The following is a 25,016-nucleotide window of genomic DNA, read 5'->3' as shown; positions in this document are numbered from 1 at the left end:
TAGAAAAAACATGGAATATATATAAAGTTATAAAGCTCTGTAAGCACAAGCTCTAAACCTGCTTTCCTATGATTTGTGTCTCATGGTTGGATGACAAAAATTTTTTTCATACAATAATGTCACTTGTCTGCCTGAAGCCAAACCTCTGTCAGAGGACTGACTGGAAGATCTTCCCTAGTTTCTTTCTCTCACAGGGGATGTATTTTTATTTAATTGCACTGACCTACGAGTTAAGTCCAGTGAGTTCAATAAGGAGATGCACAGACAGAATCATAGCATAGGAAACCAGATAGAAACAGGGCACACAGGCATTGTATATTTGTTTGAATAATGTGGTGCAGAAATATTTGTGGTGCTAGAAATAGTACAATACTTTTCCAAACTGATCATAGAAATCATTTTTCAGATCTAGAAAGGTATGGAAGAGCAAGCATCAGTCATACCTCTTCAAAGAGAAGACTGGACTTTAATCTGGGAGCTGAACTGATATATCTACCGACACCACCTGACCTTTCTCAAGAAAAATTTAATTTCTCCCCTATGGTTGAGAGTAAACCGATACCAAAGTCACACCTTTCAGTAGTTATCTCCTCCTATGAACAAACTATTGGTAATTTTAAAAATAAGTTTCTGTGTACAGCTAACATGTAATATCATTCTGCTTATCCATGTTCATATATGTTTATTCCAGTGTTATTTTCCTCTGTCATACAGTTAGACCTGTCTGAAAGGTGGTTTCCAGAAATACACAACCTTCTTTCTGTTGATGCAGCAAATCTGCATTAGATCCTAAACAAGCCTCTATGGTATCTCATCTTGTGAAAAAGTATTACTTCAGTGGTGTTATTCTGATTAATCCCAAATTAAAATCAGCTGTAGTGTTCAACACATTAATTTTTATTCCATGATCGTGTGTTGTTTGTTTGTTTTTGTTTGTTTTTCTCTAGGAAACAGACCTTTCAGGATCTGTGCATTTGAATATGAGACTTAGTTGTGTGGCTTCCGTCTTACATTCTAATATGGTTTTATTCATACAGTTGCAGCTTAACTGTTTTTGCTGTATGACATAGTAGGTGAAATGTAGCAGATCAATAGATGCCATAAGTGGTTTTATTTGAAGTAAAGGATCCAGAAATGAGCCAGGGCCAGTGCTACTGTGCTGTATGCAGCATTGTTTAACAGGGCCCTGGCCAATGGCGTGCTTCCCAGTTTATCTCTTGAAGATATTTGCTAAGTCTGATAAAACAAAAATACAAAAGCCTAGATAAACTGTTCCATAAATCCATCTTAGTCTTCTATTTAAAGTTAGTAGAAAAATGAAATTTTACATTTGAAGGTAAAATATACAAGCCTAGTAAATCTTTTAAAAAATATATATTTATGCATTGAATTACTTGTGAATGCCTGTCTACTTCCCATGCAAAATTTGTTCAAGATGCAGTAATGGATTGAATGATGTGACAATATTTTTTTTTCTAATTTATTAAAAAATAACAGAAATCCTTGAAATATACAAGCAGAGAGACCTCAAGGTTCAGGCTCTACATGAACTTGGAAATCTTCACTTTTATACTGGAAACAAAAGGTACATGGTTATTGGATTAAAAAAGAGCATGGTTTCATTTTTTTAAATTGGCATTCATATACCTTTCAACTGTCTTGTAAGATCTTGTGTTGTTGTCCAATCCATATAACTTTTTTCATCTCGCTCACTATTAGCTCTTTTTTGAGAGGCTTTTTTTCTAGAAACAGTTTCTTTTTCTTAGCTAGCTAATTGTAGTGAAATAAATTAATTAAGCATCTCTGTGTGTTTTTAGGAAGTAATATCTATTGCTTGACAATTTAATTTTAGTATAAGTCCACATAAGTCCCTGTTGACCAGGAGTGGTATCTTTTTGTGTTGCAGAAACTGTATTTCAGCTTTTGACCTAATCAGAATTAGTTATAACTTAGGCAATAAAGGTAAAATGAAACGACTCTTATCTTCCACTTTGGAAAATGTCACCAATATGATGAATACATTTTTTATGTGTTACAGAGCGGCTTTTAAATATTGGTGTCAAGCCCTTGATGAAACACTCAACGTTGCTGATGCTCTTAAAAACTGGCAAGAATTCAGTTTCCCAAAGAATCCTAGAGACTGTTTTGCAGTTGGAAGATTGGCTGATATTAGTCAGAAATTTCTTTCTCAGGCTGGAATTTGGGGATGTTTACTTGCCGCAGTCTTAGTAGCTAAGATAGCTCAGTAAGTATTTTATCTATATATGTATTTCTTTCCTAGTTTAAACAAATTGCTCATCCAGGACAGTAGGCAACTTGAAATGAATTTAAAAACACTAATGAGTTGCTGTAAAAAAGACTCATCAAAAGCAGAGGAATTTTTCCTTTCAGGAAGCAGGTTGCTCTTTTGGAGAATAGAGTTTTTTCCCTTTTCTTGAGTGCTCATCTTTGATCATAATTGCAGTTGTATATTATAGGGAGAGATCATTGAAATAAAACAAAATGATAAAAAGTCATAAGCGCAAGGATTTTACAGTCATATTGATTTTCAATTGAAATATCACATCTCCCAAGTCATTGCACATATTAAATATTAATGTATCTTGAGGGCAGATTTACTGCCTAAAGTACTCATTTTCTGGTGAATTACAACTAAATGAAATTTGAATTACTGTATTAAAGTCTACCATCAATAAATATTTCTGTCCAGTACTCCTTGACTGCTGGTAAAACACTATGGATGTAAGTCTGAGCTGTTCCTCAATGCACAGTATAGTATCAAAATGTACAAAATATAAGCCAGGTCTGAATGACCTTAGAAGTATTATACTCATGAAAGCGCAGAGCTTCATCTGAGTAAACTGTCTTACCTGAGAAGCAGGCCATATTCATAGCACTGTAAAGTATCTGTAAACCAACGTAGCTTTGAAAGTATTAGCATGGGTATTTCAAGACGAAACAGCATCATCACGCTCAGAGTTAGCACGCAAGAGGGAAAGGAATGAGTTTAACTTGATTCTAAACCACAGCTCTTCTAATTCTGAGCTGTGGTGCAGTCTCAAGTCCAATTAGGCAAGACCCAGTCCCTAGCTGCTTTTACAGGGGCTTGTGGCACATATTTGCTGCACTGGATACTATCCCTTGACTGCTAATATGTCCATTCCAAATCCTGGTAGGGATCTGGAGGGATCTATCCTCTCAGCTTCTCCCTCAGGCAGATCTTTTCTATTCAGACCTCACTTGGGCTGTTCCCTTGAGTTGCTCTTTCAAGAGCAATTTAATCTCAAGCTGTAAAATACAGGTTGAAGGATTCTAATATTGCATTAAAGATTTCTAACATTCTAGATCAGAGGATCCTGCTACCAGGATGGTTTAAGGCTCTGATGAGGTACTGTGTGGGATTCATTTAATCTAGCTAGATATAATATCTACCATGTGAAAGTCCACTTGTGCTGTTTATCTTAGGCTTCCTTTACAGGAAGATATACACTTCAAAGTGAGAATTGCTTGACCTGCTTTATCTTTCTAGTTTTGTATGAGATGAATTTTGCATTTAGACTGCTTGGTTCCCTCCTTTAAAGAGAATCTAGACAACTTGCTTTGTCTAGGTATGTCTTGGGTTAAACACTTCTTTCTTTGCACAGCAAGACTGAGCACCTGTCTATAGAACAGGCAGCCATTTTCCAATAGGGAAAAAAATATAGATTGTGTTAGTAACATTATTATACTAGATTAAAAAAAGAGTTTGAATAATTTATATTGATGGGCACGTTCATATTTCTTATTATTTGTTGTACTTTAGGTATATAACAACATCAAATATGAGATTAAGAGCTAAATACTGCTATTTTTCTGCTATACTTTTTAAGGTAAGAATACAATTTAACTTGGAATTCATGAAGTTGACAAATTGCTTCTAAAATTTAAATCTCAATAGCCTCCTATTAAAATATTTCTCTTTTCATTTTGATTGTAAAGGAAAACTGGAGATCAGAGGTAGTTGACAATTTAGGCACATTGGATTAGATGTTTTATTCTCTGTTTTTTAACATTATTCCTGTATTGCAGCCTAAAAATTATCACTTCAATAAGATGTTAGTATCTCAGGCAAATAATGAAATACTGAAAAGTGAAGATGGCTAAAATACTTGGCAGTCTAACATATTTTTCTCCTCTTGAAGTATTCTGCTCAGCAAGAGCTGAGTGGCATCAATAATAGGAGAGTGCTCTCTGTCAGATCCATACAGAGTCTTCAGAGATTGTCATAAATTCTCAACTAGGAGAACAGACTCTTTAGAAAAAGAAATTTTTGATTCTTTTTTAGCATTGAAAGATATTGGTTTGTAATACTAAAATCTCAGCTCTGTAAGAAGTTTACTCTGAAACTAGAGGATAGTCAAAGTAATTCCATTTCGTTTACAAAGAAAATAAGATCATTAAAATTAAGTTTCCAAACTTTCAGACACCAACTATAGAGGAAAAAAGGGTTTCAGTTTATTTCTAAAAGGAAATTTTAAGATACCAGTGATGAAAGTGATATAGGAAAAATAACTGTAAGTATTCTGCCAGTCATACTGCACTGGGATCAATGCTTACTCATCCCAGTGCGGCATCAGGAAGTTAGCTGGCATGTTCCAAAACAAACCAATGCCACTTTCTAACATCTTGTGCTACTTTTAAAACCTCATTTAGTTTTGCACAAGGAAAACAAGTTGAAGAAACAAAGGTAAAGGAGAATTTTGACTAGATTCTAGCACTGTAATTGCTGGTGGTACAAAGCTGAACGATTTTGATTCCTCCTTTTGACAGAAATAGTAGTAAGCGTTTGTTGGAGTTGTATAATGGTAGAAATAATTGTGACTTGACTGAAGTTGATCTGATATTAATTGGGCTAAGAGCAGCTTGCAGGGTGAGTGTCTTGAAAAATATAATGTTACTGTCACCGCGCCTTGCGAAGTTCAAGCCCACAATTTGTTCCTTGATTTAGAAAGGGCTTATAACCTAATTTAAATTCCACCTCTGGTACAGGCTTTAGGCTTGTTAATATCTCAGATCTGAGTTTGTAAATATATATTTCTCTAGCATATCATCACTAATTAGAACAAGATAAACACAACTGAGAAGGAACTTTTCAATCAGAGACAATGCTAGCAATCCCCCATTTTTAAAGGAGAAATGTTTAAGTTACTTCCTTAAAGTTCACATCACTTTTACATTTTATGATTTAGGCTGCAGTAGCTGACCTTGTTAAAGGTGGAACTAGGCTAGAATTGGCCCTAAAGTCAGCAGCTCTCCCAGAAATGACAGCTGAGGTGATGATGGGGCAAGGACTTAAGGCTAAGTAAGATCAAACTAGCTTTCTTTGCTTGTGGAGAGAATAAAAAGATTCTTCTTCTGATGGAAGACATTTTCCATGAAACATTTTTGGACTGGTAAAGAAATGTTTTAACACATCCTCAGAATCATCTCAACAAATTTTTCCTATGCATTTTCCTTGATTATGGAGATATTTTTATAAATTATTAAGTTCTTTCTGTGTGCTCATCAGAAGCTTATCCTAATACTTATCTAAGAAGTCTTTGTGAGAACCTCTTGTGATTTATTAGTTTTTCTGCAGCACAGAGATTTATTTGGAATGCTTTGACTTGGAATCTGAAAGAAATACCATTGGCTCTTCAGGAAGACTTTTCATTACCTGCTGAGGAATCTTTCATGATTATTTTCCTCCACCTAGATTAGTTTTTGTCTTTTGCTTGTTCTATGAAATACTGTCCTTAGACTAATCACAGCCTGCTTTTTTATGTCCATCAAGTTCACAGATTAAGCATTTTTGTCTAAAAAGATTTTTCAAGGTTTTGTTTGGAAGCAGCTGGATACTTAAGATACTAAGTTTCATTTCTGAAGTAATTTATGAGTCTCAAGGGTAGGAGTTTTATAGTGTTTCACTAATGCCTATACAGCTTTTCACAAGTAGTTCATTATTTTTACTTTCAGACCCTGTTTAGAGCTTCTCTTCCACATCCGACATCTGACTGTGACTTTGCACAATATGAAACAAATATGCTCGTTCCCGGTATTGACTTGTTCTCTGATCACTTCAGAGCTGATATCTCTACAGTGGTTGCAAGTCTGAATTTCCTTATGTTCGAACTACATTGTACAAAACAAAATTTAATAGTAAGTATTTTTTTATACTCTGGAAATTAATTTTAAGACGTCAGGTCTTATTTTTTTGTTTTGGTGTACTTATGTGATACCACAGAAGCTCTAGCAAAATACCTGTATAGTTAGGTTCTGTGGCACTGAGAGAGAGGCATGGTGTAGCTTACTGCCTACAAGTTTCAGAATATACAGGGTATGTGTTCATTCAGGAAGATGACAATATGCTGTCCAGTTAGCTTAGGCATTTTAGAGGAAATTTCCTAGTATATAAAGTTTGACATACACTGTACTGAGATTTACTTTAAATACAGTATGTCCAGAATGCTTTCAATAATTTTACTTTCACATTCAGTAAATAAAAGTCCCTTCCGCCTTTCTCCTCATGTTCTATTATTCCTCCATATGGAGTGTTTTTACAGCTTCCTTCTTATGTTGATCATGTGCTTATTTTCTCCATTTAATGACTGACTATTTTCCCTTTAATGCAGCTTCTCTCAAAGGTGCAGTGCTGTACATTGGAATAAATAGATTGAATTGATTACTAGTACTGAAAAAGTTGCAGCTCTGCCTCTGTTCCTGTTTGGTTCTATATGCTCTAACAAATTTTCCTGTCAGGCGATTCTCATATGCCTCTATAAATCAACTCTCAGCATGACAGAAAACTCCCCAGCAAAAAAGTAGATATTTTTTTCCAGCTTTAATGAGTTGAATCTGCTTATGGAAAGGTACTGCAAGTGGCAGAGACAGTGGAAGGGAGGGGAAAAGATCGTGTGGGAGGGGAATAAGAAAAGGTTAGGGGGTAGAGATGGAAGAGGAGTTAGAGAGGAGGAGGCAGCAAGAAGTTACCCCTTTTTTGTCAGCAAGCCATTTGTTGGATTGATTTCTTCTCGAACTTCAGGCTAAGTATCTGTCAAACCCCCTGTTGTTGCTTCTTCCCATCCTGCTTTACCGACGTTCACTTTGTAATTAAGCTTTGTCTAACTGCCCTCACTATGGGAGATCAAGTGAGATCAAGGAGCAGACAGTTACCTGGAGGCAGGGACACTTAATTTGACTGCTTGCTTCACATGGCCATGCACATTTTTGATTCTTTCTGCACTTGTACTAGCAGAATATAGATCCAGGTCATAGATCATGGTCAAAGCAATTGCAGTTTCAGCAGGATGAGAGCTTCATTTCCACTGGATGCTTGATATGTGGGAATATTTTGGATCGTGGGCACTAAGGTGATTTGACACTTAAATGAAAATACATCAAGATTCAAGTTTTATTAAAAATAAGGCTTTAAAGACTGATTTTGTTGAACTACTTCAACTATCAGTTGGAAACTGTATGGGAGTCAAGTTAAACATTTGCCTCAAGCAGTTGTAATCCAAATTCAGAAGTATTAAGCTACTTTATGAAAACTAAAAGTGCATTTGACTAAGAAGTAACAATGCTTTTGGCTTTTTCCAAGCTTGGGGCCATTTTAGAATCATAGAATCATTTTGGTTGGAAGAGACCCTTAAGATCATCGAGTCCAACCTTAAATGTAAGAGCTGAATAGTGATTAAATTTTGGAAGTTCTTTCATTTTCAAGAAACAAATACATCTGTTAGGAAATAGTCAGCTTTTTCTGAAATATTATATAATAATAAATACAGTGTTTGTATACTTTACTAGAACTCAGTTTTAAAATGTTTTTTCGTTAGTTGCTGCTACAAAAGATTTCAATTTGAAATTAACTCAGATAATTTTCTCAATAACCCTCATCACCATCCTGTTTGTTTTAAAATTCATATAGTTTCACTTAGACAGTTGCAGGACTTCATTGTGGTTATTTTAGAAAGCTTACAGAATTCTACTATTCTATTACTTATGCTGAAAAAATTATGGCATCAAAATGCAGACAGTTTTAGGAATCCATTATATCAACATCTTTCCAGTAGGTTTACTCACTAATGGTATGGTAAAAAGCCCCACCTTGAACACAGAAAATAATCTGGGGAAGCTTCACTTTTTACATTGTGAATCATAAGATAGCATAAGGTGTTAGCTTTAGTCACCTGAAGAACTTTTTAATACATTCATCCTTCTTCGAGCACAGGAGAACTACTGGTGATATATGTCAGTGAAAACAGTACTCTTATATTATCTATATATTTGTGATATATGATTGCAATGTACATTTCTATAATTGTACTCTTTATGACATTTGTAACTAAATGACCTATTATTTTCCTACAGATTTTACCATTGTTGACATTATATCAATACCTGGTTTCTGAGGTTTGTAAGGAACCAGCTAAATGTATTGAAGGAAGAATTTTCAAGGTAATGAAATAAACTTTCTTTTTATCACATCACATCACATTATATTTCAAATAAACTTTTCATTTCTTTGTTAAATACAGTCAATTTAGTATTTCTTCATATATCACTACTACAAAAAGTAACGCTTTAAAGTTCACCTGTTGTTTAGTGTTTCGTAGCACAACAGATTGTAGAATAGGAGTACTTTCTAAATGCAATTATTATTCATATTCTCAATTTTAGTAGGATGTATGGTTATTTATACAATTTTATTGTTAATGTCCTACAGACACTGTTAAGTACTTCCATCATTTCTTTCTACTCGTCATTTAACAACCATTCTCCTTAAAGATATGATCATAAGATTTTCCCTCTTAGATCAAAAATTTTACTTGGTATTTTTTATCTTGTTCCAGCATTCCTATAAATGTTTTCTTAAGTGCAAAATGTAAATTATTTTTTGTTCCTAATGTTCACTTCTGGATATGTTATCAGTATAATGGTAGAACAAGGTTGTCTAAATTCTGGGAACAGATTTTTGTCATTTCGCTAATGTTTGCTTGTTGGTTTAGTTTTGGATTTTTTTAAGGCCTTTTTTTAAAAAAAAATTAATCTAACTTCTAGTAAGAGTCAAAGTATTATTGATTTTAGGTGTTTTAGGAAATGCTACTAGAGGTTAGGGAGAGTAGCTGAATACTACAAGACTAAGATGAGTAAAGTCCATGAAACAGATTTTGAGAAGGGGCTGATATCGGACTGATACTCAAAGCTCTAACCAAATGAATTATTTTCCTTTGTCAGGACAAGTTTTTGAAGAGTAGGTTTTTGTGGTGTTTTTTTCCCATTTTTGTTTTTAAAAGACCCATTTTTGAGATTTCACTTGTTTATTAAAAAACGTAAAAGATTTATTTTCATTGAAGAACATTCTCCATCAGTGTCCTATTCCAGTAGCCAAATCTGCTTGAAAATCACCTTTGAATGCATTTTATTTTGAGCAAAAGGAATAGTTGAACAGCATTTAAATCAAAGGCTCTGTTATTTTTCACAGATTAAAGTACTTACAGATATAGGATTTTTTACTGAGGCCTTTAATGAACTGTCTTCGCTTAATTGTGGAGAGAGAATTCCATGGAAAATACCTGCAGGATACAGAAAAATTGAACAAACAAAGGTAAACACCAGTAAAGTATAACATTGAACTATAACACTCAATTTTCTTCATGAAATTTTACATACTCCATATCTGCAAGTGATTACACATTCCTAAAAAAATCCTTTCTTTCAATAGGTAGGTCAAAGAGTAGAAATTGAATGACATTACTTTGTCTCACAGAACAGGAGGAACAAACGTAAATTTTGAAACATACGAGCTGTTTGTTTTATACAGTAATGTAGATGGCACTGTTGAAAAAATAGTGTGTGATTTCATGTGTAGACATAAAAAATATGGATAGAGTTTTCACCCCATTGATGGCAAAATCTCCACCTTGCCAGCCAGGAGCAGGGCACCTGGGGGGCAGGCGGGGCAGGCCCCAGCCCAGGGCGTCGGTCACCTCTGTAGGGCTGGGGACAGGCTCAGAATAGGCCAGGACGTCAGCCTGCAGGTGGGGGTCAGGATCACACCTGGTGAGGAGAACCAGGCTCAGACACAGCCCCAGGATGGCCACACAGGGCCGTGGGGTCTGGCCAAGGCTGGGACGGGATGTGAGCCCATGGGTGGCCCTGACTTAGAAGACCCATAGCAGGGCTGTGGGGAGACTGACCCTGCTGTGGCATTGCTGGGGCAGAGGCTGATGGCCCTGGGGGTTGACGTGGGATCCTGGGCTGTGGGCAGGGTGGGGGAGCCCTGGGAGATGCTGGGTAGTAAGAGCTAGTGGTGCCCTCAGAGCCTTGACAATCATGTCACTCCAGGTCAGTCTCTTTGATTTTGTCTATATCTAAAGCCAGGTAGGGATCTTACCTTGATCACTGATGTGCTACAAGGTTATGAAGCTGTTAACAATTGAACTGGCCTTTTTTGTTGTACCTGAAGTTCATGAAACATGAACTTAATAAAAAGTAAAATTAAAACATTTATCAAAAAGCTGACCTTTTTAATTTGTCAATGATACTTTTGTACTAACTGCATGAGAAGATAAGAAACTGAAATCTAGTGATTTTCCTCAGTGCACAAGCTATCTTACATTCTCACTCAGCTGAGCCATAAGGAGTTATCAGCATCCCCACTGGATCTGGTTCTGCCAAGCTTCCCTGTTCATGGCTACAGTCAGGGATGTGTTTACTTCTTACTGATGCTAGTCAGGTTAAAATGCATCTTTAAGTCCTTTCCTTTATTGGTATATGGTCTGAAGAGCTCATAAGAGTTCAGATGAAATCTGATTGATTTGTCACTTGTCCTTTTCTGACTGGGTTCACAGGTGAATGTTCAGGTGAAGGGCAGAGAAGGTTCAGCATTAGGTCTCTGGTTACGGTGTGATGCATGTAGAAGCTAAATCCTTGCTGAACTTTTGCACAGCTCTCAGAATAAGAATGACCCATGTTCCAGGGAATGACAGACATGATAGAGAGCTACATCTGGAGTAGAGAGTTAATAAAAAAGTTAATAAAACCCACATAGAACCCAATTGACAGTTGTGTGTAGAGCTCTCAGTTTTGACAAATGCTGGAAATGACCTTTACCTCTGCCTTTTCCTTCCCCTCGGTAGACTGATTTATCTCCTGGTGAAAAGGTAAAGGGTTTTTGAACAAGGACTAGAATTAGGGTTAGGGTTCAGAAAACTGAAGTACCTATAAGTCAAGAAATAGTTGTTTTTAGAGCCGTCAAGCAGGTTGAGGTCTTAAGTTCATCTTGACCTGTAGTTCTTGTTTTTGTTCCATTCACAGATCTGTGCTCTGGTGAACTGCAGAGGAAGCAGGTGCTAAGTCTGAAGTTATATTTGGGATTTAGAAATGTAAAGAACATAAAGGCAATTGACCAATAAAGACAGTTGATGTCTGTAGAGCTCCTAGAGTTTGGGAAAGGATTTTTGTGGGTTTATACCATTTCTCCCCTTGCTTCAAGCTGCATAATCCTGGGGAATGGGGTAGGAGGTGTAGGGATAGTTCTGGGTCTCAGGGTATGGTCCAGAAATGTAAAGCCCATAGAAACCAAGTAATTGTTATTTTTAGACCCCTCAAAGTATAGTTACAAATCCACTACACTTGTCTATGACTCTGCTAACTCACTTACTTTATGCTCATATTATAACTCATTACTTATTTTTGCTTTTGTCCATTTTACAGGCCTTACAGAAATTTGACTCTTCAAAATCTCTTCTGACTGTTACAAATTTACAGGTAAAAAAAAAAGTCTGAAAGAGCTAAAAATGTTATGCTAGACATAAATATTTATTTTTCTACCATCAGTAAGAGATTATTTGGTTCAGAAAATACACTGTTATTAGTAAAAACCAGTAAATAGAAAACATACTCTTCTCAATGTTTTAGCATTTCCTAAGTTTGAAATATGATGGCTGACCTCTCAAAGGAGAGGCAAGTACCATTATCACAATTTTTCAGAAAAAATTAATAAGTGAAACTTAATATGTACAAATCTGGGATATGCTTGTGCAAATCATACCAGTAGAATTATTCAGGTTTTGTCATTATATGTAGGGTCTGGTGTTTATCCTGCTAAAATACTGAGAACATCAGTCATTTAACGTTATAATTTCTATCAGTCAGAGTTATCTTTATAGATTTGTCCTAATTCAGACTGAGGTTGAAGTCCGTTTCTGGGCAAAAACAAAAAGCTGAATCTGTAAACCAGTTAATGAACAGTCATTTCTCATTTTTATTAAAATTACATGTTCATCAATGACTTCTTTTTTGTTTTTCAGTTTTGATTATTTTCTTTCATTTGCTTTGTCACAGATCCTCTAAGCCAGTAGGGGTAAATGTTAGCAGAATGTGGAAAAGAAGCTGTACCAAAAAAACCAAACGGATAAAGTAGAAAAACCTCACTTTTTTCCTCCACTTTTCTCTGTTTTGTTTACAGTAAGCTTGTGCTTTTCCTACAACAGTTGATATTAGAAGACATAAATGAGATCTCTATCTTGACAGCTTTTGATCTCGCTAGTTTCAGATTTATTTTGAAGTTGTGCTTTATCTTGAGCTTTTGATTTGAACACTTCACAGTCTATATGGGGCCCTTATTGGTCTCCTTATGATTTTGCAAAGCTGTGAAGCCTTTTGTAGCCTTTCAACTTCTAAATTTATTAATCTAAAGTGAGAATATTAAACTCAAGATAAAACAAGGGTGATACAATGAATAACAAAAAGATTCAGTGAAATACACTAGAATGGTCTGATGCAGGATTTTTTTTTCCTTGCTTAATCTTTCTAGTTAGGGTGAACTGTGACAACAGACTTTCCTTTGAGCTGAGATTTCTGAACTACAGATTTACCTACTTATTTTTTTGTGACCACCTTAGCTCAAAGAGTGCTATGAACAATGCAGAATGAAACTCACATAGATAATAGCTGTAATTTCACAGATGCACCATCTACTGGAAAACTGATCACTGAGGCTGACACAAATGCTACTAAAGTGTGAAATAAGTTTGGAAAGGAAAACGGCAATTCATTCATGATAATTAAGAGTGTATTAATAATATTATTCATGTTAATTGTTGATAAACATTATTAATAGAAGCAGAATATGCCTTGAACAAGAAAAAAATTAAATACATCATTTCAAATAGCCCCAATTGTTAACTTTCTTGTAGGTACTGGAAGACATATTTAATGAGAGTCTGTCTTCAACAATGGTACCACTGTGCAACCAACAAATTATGAATAGATTAACTTTAGCCAAAATGAATTTAATCATTTGCCTTTCTGCCACGATAAATAATATACCTGAAAAAGTGGAAAAACACATCTATTCTGTTGATAACAACAGTTTGAAGGGGCCAAGCAGAATTACAGCTTCAAAAGTAAAAGGTAATTATAAGGGTGATGGAAAAGTGTGTTTATTCTGCAACTTGTTTCAAGCATAGTTTTAACTGCATATATAACACTGTCATATTATAAATCATATTCCCACTAAATGTTGCTGGAAAAATAAGTCATTATTGAAATAGTCAATATTAAGACTTTTCAAGTTTTTTTTAGCCAATGTGTCTAGTATTATTAGAACTATATTCAACTGTTCCTGACTTATTTTGATATTGAAAGTCCCAATAAATAGAGAAAAAGGGGCATATTCTTCAAGTTACTGAGAATGCTTTGGTTCTGCTTCTGTTATCTGAAATGTTATTTTAAATGTTTTTGACAGCTGATGCTGGTAAGGATTCAAGACAACAAGGACAGAGAGGCACAATGGTGCAGCTTGTTGGCTGTAAAGATGAATTAAATATGGCCATGCTGAAGGTAATTGCTGCAGATTGTTCCAAAAACATTGTTAATGCTTTAATTGTAATAGAAATTACAATGGAAGTATGGCATCTTACTAGCTATACATGAAGCTTTGGTGGTTCGGTGCAGTTTTTCAAACCATTTAGTTTATGCCTAATAAATGTCCATGGGAAATATTGTCACAATCAGATCTCAGTATGACTGTTGCAGCAACAAGGGTAAAGACAGAATTGGATTTCAAGGATAAAATTTTCTCCTTTCAGAGGCAGAACCTGTCGAACGTGTCAGAGACTCTTTGATGGGGTAGTATGCTCTACAAAGAATGGAAAACCATTCTCTACCATATGTGAAATGACTCTTTTTTTTCATGTTGCTCTTTCTGATACTTTCTTTTGGCAAAAACATACCACAGCTTATTGGCTTCTTTGTTTGCAGGGGTTTCTTTTTTTGTTGGGTTGGTTTTAGTTTTAGTGGTGGTTTGGTGTTTTGTTTTGTTTTGTTTTTCTCTATTGTTTAATTGTAAACTTCACGCTTGGCAGTTTCACATTACAAAAATACCAAAATTGAGGGCTGACATATTCGTCTTTCAGAAGGGTCTTCCGTTTTGGAAGGATCTACTTTTGGCCATTACAAACAAAGTAATGTTCAAAATACATCTGGAGAAATGGAGGATGATTTTATATGGCAATTGGTATATTCCACACAGTAGAAACTTGAAAGTTTTGGTATAGCTTGAAAATAACTTGAAAACAGCATCTTGAAAATGATTAAATTGAATTGTTAAATTAATTTGAATGGGGCTTGTTTAAGAGGCATAATATATTTATTATCCTTTTGATTTTTCTTTACCCATTCTATTTTTATTTTTATTTTTATTTTTTTTAAAGGAGACCTCAAAATTCATTGAGGAAACTGGTCAAAAAAGGATATTGGATGATACAAACATTTGAATTATTTTTGAATTCTGAAAGCTATGGGATTGAGATTTTATTTAAATTGACTTTCAGATTTGGTTTTCACAGCTTCTTACAGCTTTGTTTGACAGAAAGACTGTAAATTACACTTGAACTTTCAGGATACATGCTGCTCTCAAGGATCTGTCAAAGTATAGGCAGAAAAGAATGTAATACTTCTTGCAATATCCATAATATTGTATTTTATTGTTTAAAATTACTAAACAGTAAGAAGTACAGTATAAAATTATCAAGTATAGCTGTAAGATAAAGATAGGAATGAAAAATTATTGAATGATATTGCTAAGCCATAAAATATGTAGTTAAGTGTAAATTGCAATAGGACAGGCACAGTTCAGGTGTTGATACTTTCAACAAATTGAATCTGTAAACATGAAAAAAGCAAAGTACACCCCACCTGCTATTTATGGAAAAGACACTATTCAAATTTGTTTATTTTAGGATGCAGTGATAGTAGGCTGTAACAAAATAAAACACTTTTAAAGAAATTTATTATTTCTTTCATTATTTTTTAAATCATACAATGTTGTGTTCTTTTCTAGGGGATTTTATTGACAGAAGCTGAAGAAAGTCTTAGCCATCTTGTGCGGAACATACAGGATAAATATAATGGGGAGACATCTCTGTGTTCTGCTGAAGATTTAGAGACTCTTGTTGAGGCCAAACTTCAGCTTGCTGCTATTTCTCAGCAAAGGCATCATGCAGCTTTCAGGTAAATAATATTACAAACAACCTTATGTTGCACAGTCTTGACTACAGGAGATTAAAAAAACAATAAAGCAATTTTTTTCTTTGAATCCTTTATGTCTACATTAATATTCTAAACCTTAGTAACCAGCCATAACAACCCCACTAGTATACCTGGAATTTCAGTTTTCATTATTGCTTTATTTTACTTTTTAAAAGATCATCAGTTATTGGTCTATGATTTATCTGTGGGGTGTTTTTGTGACACATTGTTATACAAAATCAATGAAAAAGCTGCAATGTTCATTGTTTTTGTTAAAGTAAAAGTCTGGATATATTAGGACCCACATTTTTTATAATTTTAAAGTGTACAGCAGAGCACTAATGTTATCTGTGAACTACTGAATTCCACTTAGTTCTAGAATATCCTCTGTTACTGTCCCAAAAGAACATTTCCTCTTGATGTACTTATTGCTGTCAAATGAAAATGTAGAAAGTATATTTTAAAATTAATTTTATTATAAAGCATTGATGTAACCTTTAACATATCAGACTATATTTTAACAGGAATTCGTTATATTGATAGTGATAGTGTGTAAAATACTGTTGTATTTACATGATCTGCCAGGTATTTTCCCAATTTATAATTTTGAAATTCTGTGATTATTTTGAGGTTCCAATTTGTTTTGGAGAACTTAATGAAATTATGGTTGTGCTGTTCTTTGAATATATGGGGCATGGAGATGCTAAATTCTGAACATTGTTTTGATCTTTTAGCTAGGAGGATTCATATGTTTACTTGTAATTTAAAATTAATTTGTATAAGAAGGATAATAGTTTAAAAATAATCATTTTTATTAGTGTCAAGCTGTTTTTATCTAATTTTTTATTAGGTTGAAAAATTTTTGAGGCTACAAACTGTTAACTAGAGATGCAGCATATAAAGGTGTAGCACTGTCACTTGTCAGTACGGTTTGTTTCAAAAAGATGGACTCAATTTGAAATCACTGTATCTCTTCAATCACAAACTGCTCATGAATGAAACTCTTACCACTTGAAAGGTCAGGGCATAGAGTTCCAAATGATTACTGTAAGTTTTTGTGTTATTTTAACATGTTGCCATCATGAAATATACTGCTTTGAAATTGGGTCTATCTTTTTGAAATACCGTGTATATTGCGATTAGGTAGAATGTAATCAATATTTGTAACTTTTGTCAGGCCTAGCCTGACTAAACACACCAAAATTATATTATTAAAGTAAATCTTACATTATGGTACGCACCAAGCAAAATCAACATGTTTTTATTGTTGGAATACTGGTGAAGATTGCTCTGACACTTGTACTGATGAAATGGTAGGTGATTCAGGTGGCCAACAGAGAAACCAGTCTTACGTTTGTTGGCTTTTTTTTTCTTTTTACCCAACTAACAAAAAATAAATGTTTTCTTCCATGTCAAAGGCAAAATGTCTTCCTTCTCCCAGCTGTGTTAGGTGAATAAACAAACCTCCAAACCAGGTAGCCTTAAATAGCACAATTCCTTTTTAACTTCTATGGTACAGCAATAGAAAGAATACAAATAACAAGGACAGTAGCTTTACAATGTTGTATAGACAACTGAATGGAAAACAGTAGAAGTACTGAGTATGGTCTTTCACCTGGGTTTGTTTATGTTTTTTTTTTAAAAAAATAGAAGTTTCCCAAAAGTTCAGATACTAGGATTGTAATAATTTAGTAGTAGTGTCATTAGCGAAGATGGGAAGTAAAAACTTGCAGGCTATTCGTGGACAGTTCTCATAATGAAATACTGATCTATTTCAATGACTTTTGAATTTGATTAATTTACCAAAAATTTGTCAAAGAGAAAACAACACATCACTGGACAGTGACCTCCTTGTGCTTTTAAGTGCCATGTGGATTTTATAAAATTATCTTATTAGTAACTAAGGACCAGTGCACAGACTTATGAAATATCCTGTGCATAAGCTCAGTTTTACTTATTACTGGGCTTCATAAAACCTGTATTAGTAGAGTTCTGACCAAAACTTTCTACCTTGCAAAACTGTTTTCAGTATGCAAGCCATTTTCACTGCAGGACCCTTGTTTTTGACATGCAGGTGTATCCTAGAGAGTAGTTGCTCTCTTGGTTTATAACTTGTCTCAGATTGAAGAAACTTTTTTAGAATATCAAGGGCTCCAATGGATGTCAAGCATTTTATGGATCATTTTTTGGAACTCTCAGTTTTTCAATGGGTGTTCAATAGGCATCATATATTGATAGTGGTCAGATAGCAAGAAAAAGACCCCACCAACAAAGAAAACAAGGGTTTGGGTTTTTTTGACCTATATTACAATTTTATTGCACTGCCATCCATGCAAAGTGCTGATATATCTGCCTCAGATACAAATGAAACATTCCTTCAGACAGCTGAATGTTTCCTGCCTGCCAGCCTAGAAATCAAACTTTGCATGATATTACAGAAATTCATCATTTTTTTTTCCTTTAGCAAAATGACTTAGTGGTGAAATTGTTATAGTCAGCTGTACTTTCCTATTTTGATCATCTTGTCACTTTCCGATTCAGCTGATAAAAGGATGTGTATTTTGTCAAGGGAAATATATAGACACATCACTCTTGTTGACAGCGGAAGAGGGTCACAAAAATTTCATCAAGGGAAGCTTCTACATTACAGCCTCTGTCTTGGAAAAAATGTATGCGTCAGAATAAGATTATGTATAGAACTAATTCCACTGATCTCAAGGAGAGGACTTACATGGTGTCCCCTCTAAATATGTGAGGTTTCTAATTTACCTAAGTATGTGCTTCTCTGCTTATGTGAATGCATTACTGCTTCAAAACAATATGTATATGAATCTTTGGCCTTCTGGTCTACACTTTACTCATTAAATTTATATGTAAGCACGTAGGTAAAAATGGCCTCATTTTCAGAATTGCTAAATATTGATGATGGCAATAAACTGGTGTCAGTGATGCTTTGGAAATTAGGTTAATATTTCTTAAAAGCCTGTGTATACTTTTGGATGCTGCATCTTCTCCAGCTTATTTGAGAAACGTTAGCCATAGCCATAGCATTCAAAACAATGTTTTGAAAAATGTCAGGTTTTGCTGCAATTTTAACTTTGATGCCTGGTTTCAGGGGAAAACTCTTCTTAATAAAAAAAAAAAACAGGTGTGATATTTCATTGCCTTATCATTACTGTCTGTTTTGCTTTTATAAGCAAATTCTGTTTTGTCTTTTCCATTGTTAGAGAGAAGGTTATCATCAAATTCAACACTGATTTATTCTGGTTTCATTTTTTTTGAATAAAACTGAGGTAAAGGGATGATGAAGGAGATTCATAAGGATTGAATTCTGAGAGCTGAAAGGCAAGATATTAACTGCTTTGGTTCTCACTGTTACTTTGGGGTCTATTTGTGCTGAATTGGTGTAATCCATCTAGGTCTGCATCAGAAAACCAGCAAACAGGATAGAATCTGAAATGACAGGAAGACTTTACATCTCTGGAGGTTATCCATCCTGTGGTTAGATACATATTGGCAGAATAATGCTAGTAATTTTCGAGTAGTGCAGCTCTTATTTGGACTCCTTTGTGCATGAATCAAAAATTTTGCCTTTACAGCAATTAATCTAGAACATCTCAAAAGCAGTAAATTCACACAGGCCCTGAATCTCTCTTGCATTAAAAGCTCTTTCTAGTGTTCTGGCAGTGTAAAAAGGACTTAAGGTGTTCATCTATTTTTTTTTCCTTATGCTGCATAGCAGCCAGTCTCTGTTTAAAGAGACTCTATGTAGAATGACAGCATAGATGAGAATTTTGGTTATCCATTTTTAACAATTAACATGCTGAAATATCTTTAAGAGGCGAGCTAGTTGAGCTGAGGATACCCTCAGGTCCTTTTGCATCATTATGAAAATATGTTTCAGTGGGTAGCGAAAAAGTAGCAAACCGAGCAACCAAACAAACAAAACAACCAAAAATGAGAAGAGGTAGAAAAGCAGAGATTTACAGATCTAGGGGAAAATGTACCATTAGAGATGGAAAACTAATAACATGAGACATTGGTTTTGGCAGTTCTCAGAAAATGTTGAATAGTGCGTTCTTTGGACAACAAATTCTATTGTAGAAAAGATCTCACTATGTTGGTTTTGCAAGTGTCTTCATATAATGAAAATAATTATATTCACAAAGTCTGCTGTTATAGACACATTTTTATAAGCATCATGAAAATTGAACAGTGTATCTGAAAGCTTTAAAAATGCAGCATAATTTTAAGAAACCTGTCAATATTTTGAGATCCCCACTCACCATTTTTTGAAATGTGGGTTTGAATGCTGCACCTGTCCTCATGGTGTCTATATCTTTCTTGATGCTGTTTGGAGTGAACTTCAGAAGAGGACTTATGATTGGGGAATGAGGCAGCAGACTCAATGTGATGGCACCTGGTTCAGTTTTTGGTTGATGTTGTTTACTAAGATCCTGTGAGTATTTGGTCATGTGGATTTAGCAGAAGAAATAACATATAGTCTGGAAAGGCTTTAAGGAGGAAGGTGTTTTTTTACCTCTCTAGTTGTGAATGAGATACAGAACTTTTTAGTACTTTTACAGATAATTTCTGAAAGCCCATCCCCAAAGACAAATATGTGTAAATAAAAGTTATAGTGGAGTTGTGTTTTGATTGCTCCAAAAGAATACGATACATCATGACGTATCCATTACTATCAGGTTTTGTTACTGGCAAAACTTTTTCTCTTACTGTTGTTTTCCCACTTTCATGTAGTGCCTACAAATTCAGAATATACTCCAAGTACATTTTTTTTTCTACTGAAGCAAAAAATGGTAACCACTTATAGTCATCTCTGATGTCAAAAATGAAGTATCTATTATAATAAAAGCATAAAATGGCAAATATAGTTAGTATTTTTTAATGATATTGTTCTATATGACAGTGTCGCTTTGGCTTTCTCTGCAATTCGAATTCTACAAAATGCCAAAATTCTTAGGATGGAAATGACACCTTTTCAAGAAAAAAAGAATGCCAGGAAACGTTTGGTATGTGTGGTTATTGCTTCTTAGTATATGAAGTCCTGTATTAAGTGTTGAATGATTTTCAAAATACTAGACCACAATAACCTGAGGAGAAAATTATATATGACATATTTCAGTTATCTGCTTGCCTATAGTATATCCAGTAGGTCTATAATAATTTTGATTTGTATGTGGTTAGGAATTACAGTTCTTACTTGTATAGTCTCAAATGCCAGTATGGAAAATCTCCTTTGTTTAAAAAAAACAAGCAAACAGGAAGCGGAAAAATAAGTTATCAGGTGAAAATCTCATATTATTCAGTTAACGTATTTTAGGTTTTTTGATTGAAAACCTACTTTAGAGCATCTGCTTTAAAAGACCCAGACAGACCAGTTCACATCATTGCTGTGTTCCAAATCTAGCAAGATTCCAGCTGACTTCTGTTGTCTAACACAGAGGGGCACTGACGTGTACTATGAAAGCCAATATACAAACCCTATTGCTAATACACCAAACATTCACTCTCAAGAACACAGTCAGTCAAACTGACTCACATGGACAGAGCAATTGAGCAGCAAGGCCATGTTTTGTAACATGCATAATAAAGCTGGATGTGCTTGCATGCAGTGTAATTCTTCTCTGTCTGTGTTATCAGGGCCTTCTGTCTTTCAGGAATTGCTCCTATGTTTTCATAGGACTGCCCTATAGCCATTAACTGAGTTACATAATTGTTTTCCTCATTTACACCAATGCAAGTCATTCATGATGATTTTTTTATAAGTAAAACACAGGTGGTGCCATGTCCATTTATTACTTGCTGAAACAAATCTTTGCAATATCGACTGTAGAATTTTAGTAATAGAAAGACTGTACATAACAGGTGAAGATGGTACCTGGAGTTGAGCTGAGAATTCTCCCAAACACTCACCAGAAACACTAAAAACTAGAAATCAAGAATGAAAAAAATTCTTTCTAATCACAAGTGAGGTACAAGAACTTGATATTGATCCTGCTCTACAATTAGGCTTTTATGTGCCTTAGAGTTTTGTGGAATGTTTGTGTTTGAGAGGAACAAAGGCCAAACTGTTAGAATTATTCTGCATGACACATATAGTAAATGGATATATGTATGGACTCTCCCATAGCAGCTTGTTTAATTTACATTTGTTACAATTCTTTTTTTTCTATAGATTAAAAGGTAAATAATAAATGGGTCCGTTATTAAAAAATATATCTCTTCCTTTCAGATAAACTTATGGTTATATTTTTGTCATTATTTGTAATATATTTGTATTAATTTGATTTATTTTAGACAGATGCTGCCCTGTTGCTGTGTTTGTAGTAAACTAGTTGACTCAAAGTGACATTTCTCTTGCTCTTGGCAATTATTAGGACTCCCATGTTGAAGATGTTCAACCGCTTCGCAGTGTAACAGCACAAGATCATATGAATTTGCATTTGTGGCTAAGATGTCGCACAATGTTAGTGACTGCACTAGTAACACAGATACAGGGCGTTGGTGACATGGAAGGTATTGCCTTTTTTTGGCTTAGACTTTTAGAGTATAATGGGCAAATGAGCCTATTCAGACACAATTCTTATTACAAAGTATTAACATTAATTCTGGGGCTGTATTATCACTTAGTAATTATTTGTATGAAATTCATTTAATGCAATAAGGAGAAGATATTTCTGAGTACAATCTCTCCCTATAGCATGTAAACACAAAGCATTATATTAATGTTCATTTAATGAACATTCCAGTTGTGTGTGGAAAGTTTCACATGTTCTAGTCTAATTAAGTTAAATAAGTATGCTTCTTTTTAAAAAAAAAAACATTCTTGCTATATACCTCTAGTTTTAAAAGTCTCAAAAGTGGGGGTTTTTTCCATTTTTTATATCTACAATACATGAATTTTTTCTGTATATCTTCTAAATTTTTTTCCAGATTCTTTAAAAAAAAGAAATACATGAGATACTACAAAATACACTTATTACAGTTTGATTATGAATACTACGTTTTTCATTCCTGAATACTATGAAGCCAGTATAAACTCTGAAGCTCAGTTGAATACCAAAATCTCAGTCTACATCTGTAGCCAAACTCTTATTTAGTCTCTCCTGGATGTCCTGTGAAGGCTGTTACTATTTTGGAATGATAATTAAGATCAGATTTTTGAACACGTAGAATATGTTTTTATGCTGGTGGCTTACGTATAGGAATATATTTGGATGAACGTAAACCAAGCACAGTTTAAAAACTAAGTAGTTTTTCTTTCTTTTGAGAATAAATTCAGCACAAAATCAATGAAATGTTAAATGTGGAATCTACAATGTCAGATTTTCTGTAACATTTTAGCGTGGAAGTGACTTCTCAAGAATGCTAGAAGATTCTGTAAAGTCTTTTCTATTGTGTTTTTACTATTCATGTGTGCTCTTCTTTTAGAGAATGATGTGGCTGAGCACAGAAATGTGATAAAAGAAGTAATACTAGAGGCAGAAGCATTTGGTGATATTGAGACTCAGGCTGAAATGATGGTGCAAGCTGCTATTCTTGACCTGCAAGAAAAACGTCCCGTGGCAGGCATTAAACTTCTTTTGCAGGTTTGAGCACAAAGGAGAAACTGTTCGCTTTTTGTTGATGCATTTTTCATGTAGTCAGAACAGCTGATGCCAGCATTAAATAAGCTTGAAATAGTGCTTCTAAAATAGATTTTTTCTCCATTTGTGTGATTTGTCCTCATAAATAGACAGCAAAAGTAGTAACTACTTTGGTTTATGTTGTCTGTGTCCAAACAGAATATCATCAGTTTACTTCAAGAAGATACATTTATTTCCCCTCCGGCTTCTTTGACTCTAGTGAGAAGTATGCTCATGCTGGCAGACATCCTAACACTGCAAACAGTAGAGGATACTGAACATTGCTCTTCTACAGCAGAACCATTAAACTTACTAGTTTCGGCACATGAGCTTACAATTGAAGCAGTGAGTATATGTTGCTGATTTACACAGCATTTGCAAATCCTTCCTGCAATCTTAATTAATCTCTTCTGGAAGTTATTTTAACAATTTATTAAAAAAGACTATTCTTATTAATTGATCTCTTCTGTTTTCCCTAGATTATATAGTGTGAAGAAGTAATTCATTTTACCAAACTTATTTATACTTAGTCATCACGCATCCTCATGTATGTAGTCTGTTGTTTTCCTACAGTTTAAAAATATCGAATACTTGCAAAATATACATTCATATGTGAAAATTAAAAGATGTAGTCTGACTTTTAAAGAGATGTGGAGCACTCACTTTTCCCATTTGAACTGAGGGGTATGTTTGTACTCAGAAGCTCAGGGAGGTTGTTTTTCTCATCAAATTCCTAACTATTGAGCATCCATTTTTAAGAATTTAGCTTTTAATCTTAATGTAGAATAATTTGAATTAGAAAATTTATATAAAGTAGCATATTGTTTATGATGTTTTAGATTGACAGATTGTTAAAATCAGAATGAAGAAATCATTGCAGGTAATAATTTAAATAGGCAATAAAAAACATTAAAGACATTAAATCTGTGAGAGGAATGTATAGTAATAAACCATTTACATATTTGTTGATCCAAAATTAGCTATGCACTCCTGCAGTCTCTACCCTTTCTTGATATATTTTATAAAGAAAAGCTTTTGGATCAAATTTTCTCTTCATATTTCCTAATACAGAAGTTTTATTCATTGAAATATTTGTTCCCCCAAGTAATAAAGAATCATATGAATCACGTCAGACTCAGTCTTCTGCTTGTGAGACTTGCTACCCTTCAAGAGGCTTAACAGTTTACAGAATGTCCCCATCACCTTATTTTCATGAATGAGAAGTTTGACTGGTCCATACATGTTATTTTCTTTTTCTTTTCTGGCCTTTGTTGGATGTCAGATTTCTTTATAGAAATGACAGTTTCTTCCTATGGCTCGGGTCACTTGGGAGATCTATTTCTTAAAGACTGATTTGAGGGAATTTGCTTTCAGAAACCAAAGCCTAACATTAATAAATCTGATCAAGAGTTAATTGAAATTGTTCATTTGCTGCCAAATTCCTTTGCAAATAAAGCAAGTACAAACTGAAGCAAAGGAGTTTGGGAGTATCAAGCCCTTTTTTAGTGCTCTTTCACAAGACACGTTTGATTTCCAGTGTTCTGTGATATCTAACTTGCTTTATCAAACTACTATTTATATTGCTCTCTGCAACTTGATTTTACAAAGCATAGTCTTTTCATAGATTTTTGTCTGTGGAGAACCCATTGAACGGCAAATAGAAGACAGTACATTGACTTGCCTGGTCCTACCTACAAAAAACATCTACTTGCCACATATCAACTTGCTAGCCCAAGTCAAAATGAGAATCGGTAAGAAAAATGCAAGTCATTATTACTTTTCATTAGGTAACTTGCAGCATCATAAGGTAGTGAA

General features: G+C 34.4%; 1 protein-coding gene across 1 annotated transcript in view; it reads left to right on the top strand.

Annotated features, from left to right (window-relative positions):
* CFAP54 (cilia and flagella associated protein 54) overlaps positions 1–25,016 on the top strand; it is a gene marked incomplete at its 5' end in the record, with an annotated part of 114,217 nt that overhangs the window by 69,935 nt on the left and 19,266 nt on the right. Inside the window, 16 exon segments of the mRNA XM_080349867.1 lie at positions 413–610; positions 1,498–1,585; positions 2,039–2,245; positions 3,803–3,869; positions 5,995–6,177; positions 8,389–8,475; positions 9,503–9,625; positions 11,737–11,790; positions 13,221–13,437; positions 13,772–13,866; positions 15,368–15,537; positions 20,483–20,585; positions 21,954–22,092; positions 23,008–23,165; positions 23,361–23,546; positions 24,826–24,952. Of these exon segments, the coding sequence (XP_080205993.1) occupies positions 413–610; positions 1,498–1,585; positions 2,039–2,245; positions 3,803–3,869; positions 5,995–6,177; positions 8,389–8,475; positions 9,503–9,625; positions 11,737–11,790; positions 13,221–13,437; positions 13,772–13,866; positions 15,368–15,537; positions 20,483–20,585; positions 21,954–22,092; positions 23,008–23,165; positions 23,361–23,546; positions 24,826–24,952 (2,202 nt within the window).

This window comes from Nesoenas mayeri, assembly GCF_963082525.1.
Source record: "Nesoenas mayeri genome assembly, chromosome: 1".
Classification (NCBI taxonomy): domain Eukaryota; kingdom Metazoa; phylum Chordata; class Aves; order Columbiformes; family Columbidae; genus Nesoenas; species Nesoenas mayeri.
This window is presented reverse-complemented; position numbering and strand designations above follow the sequence as displayed.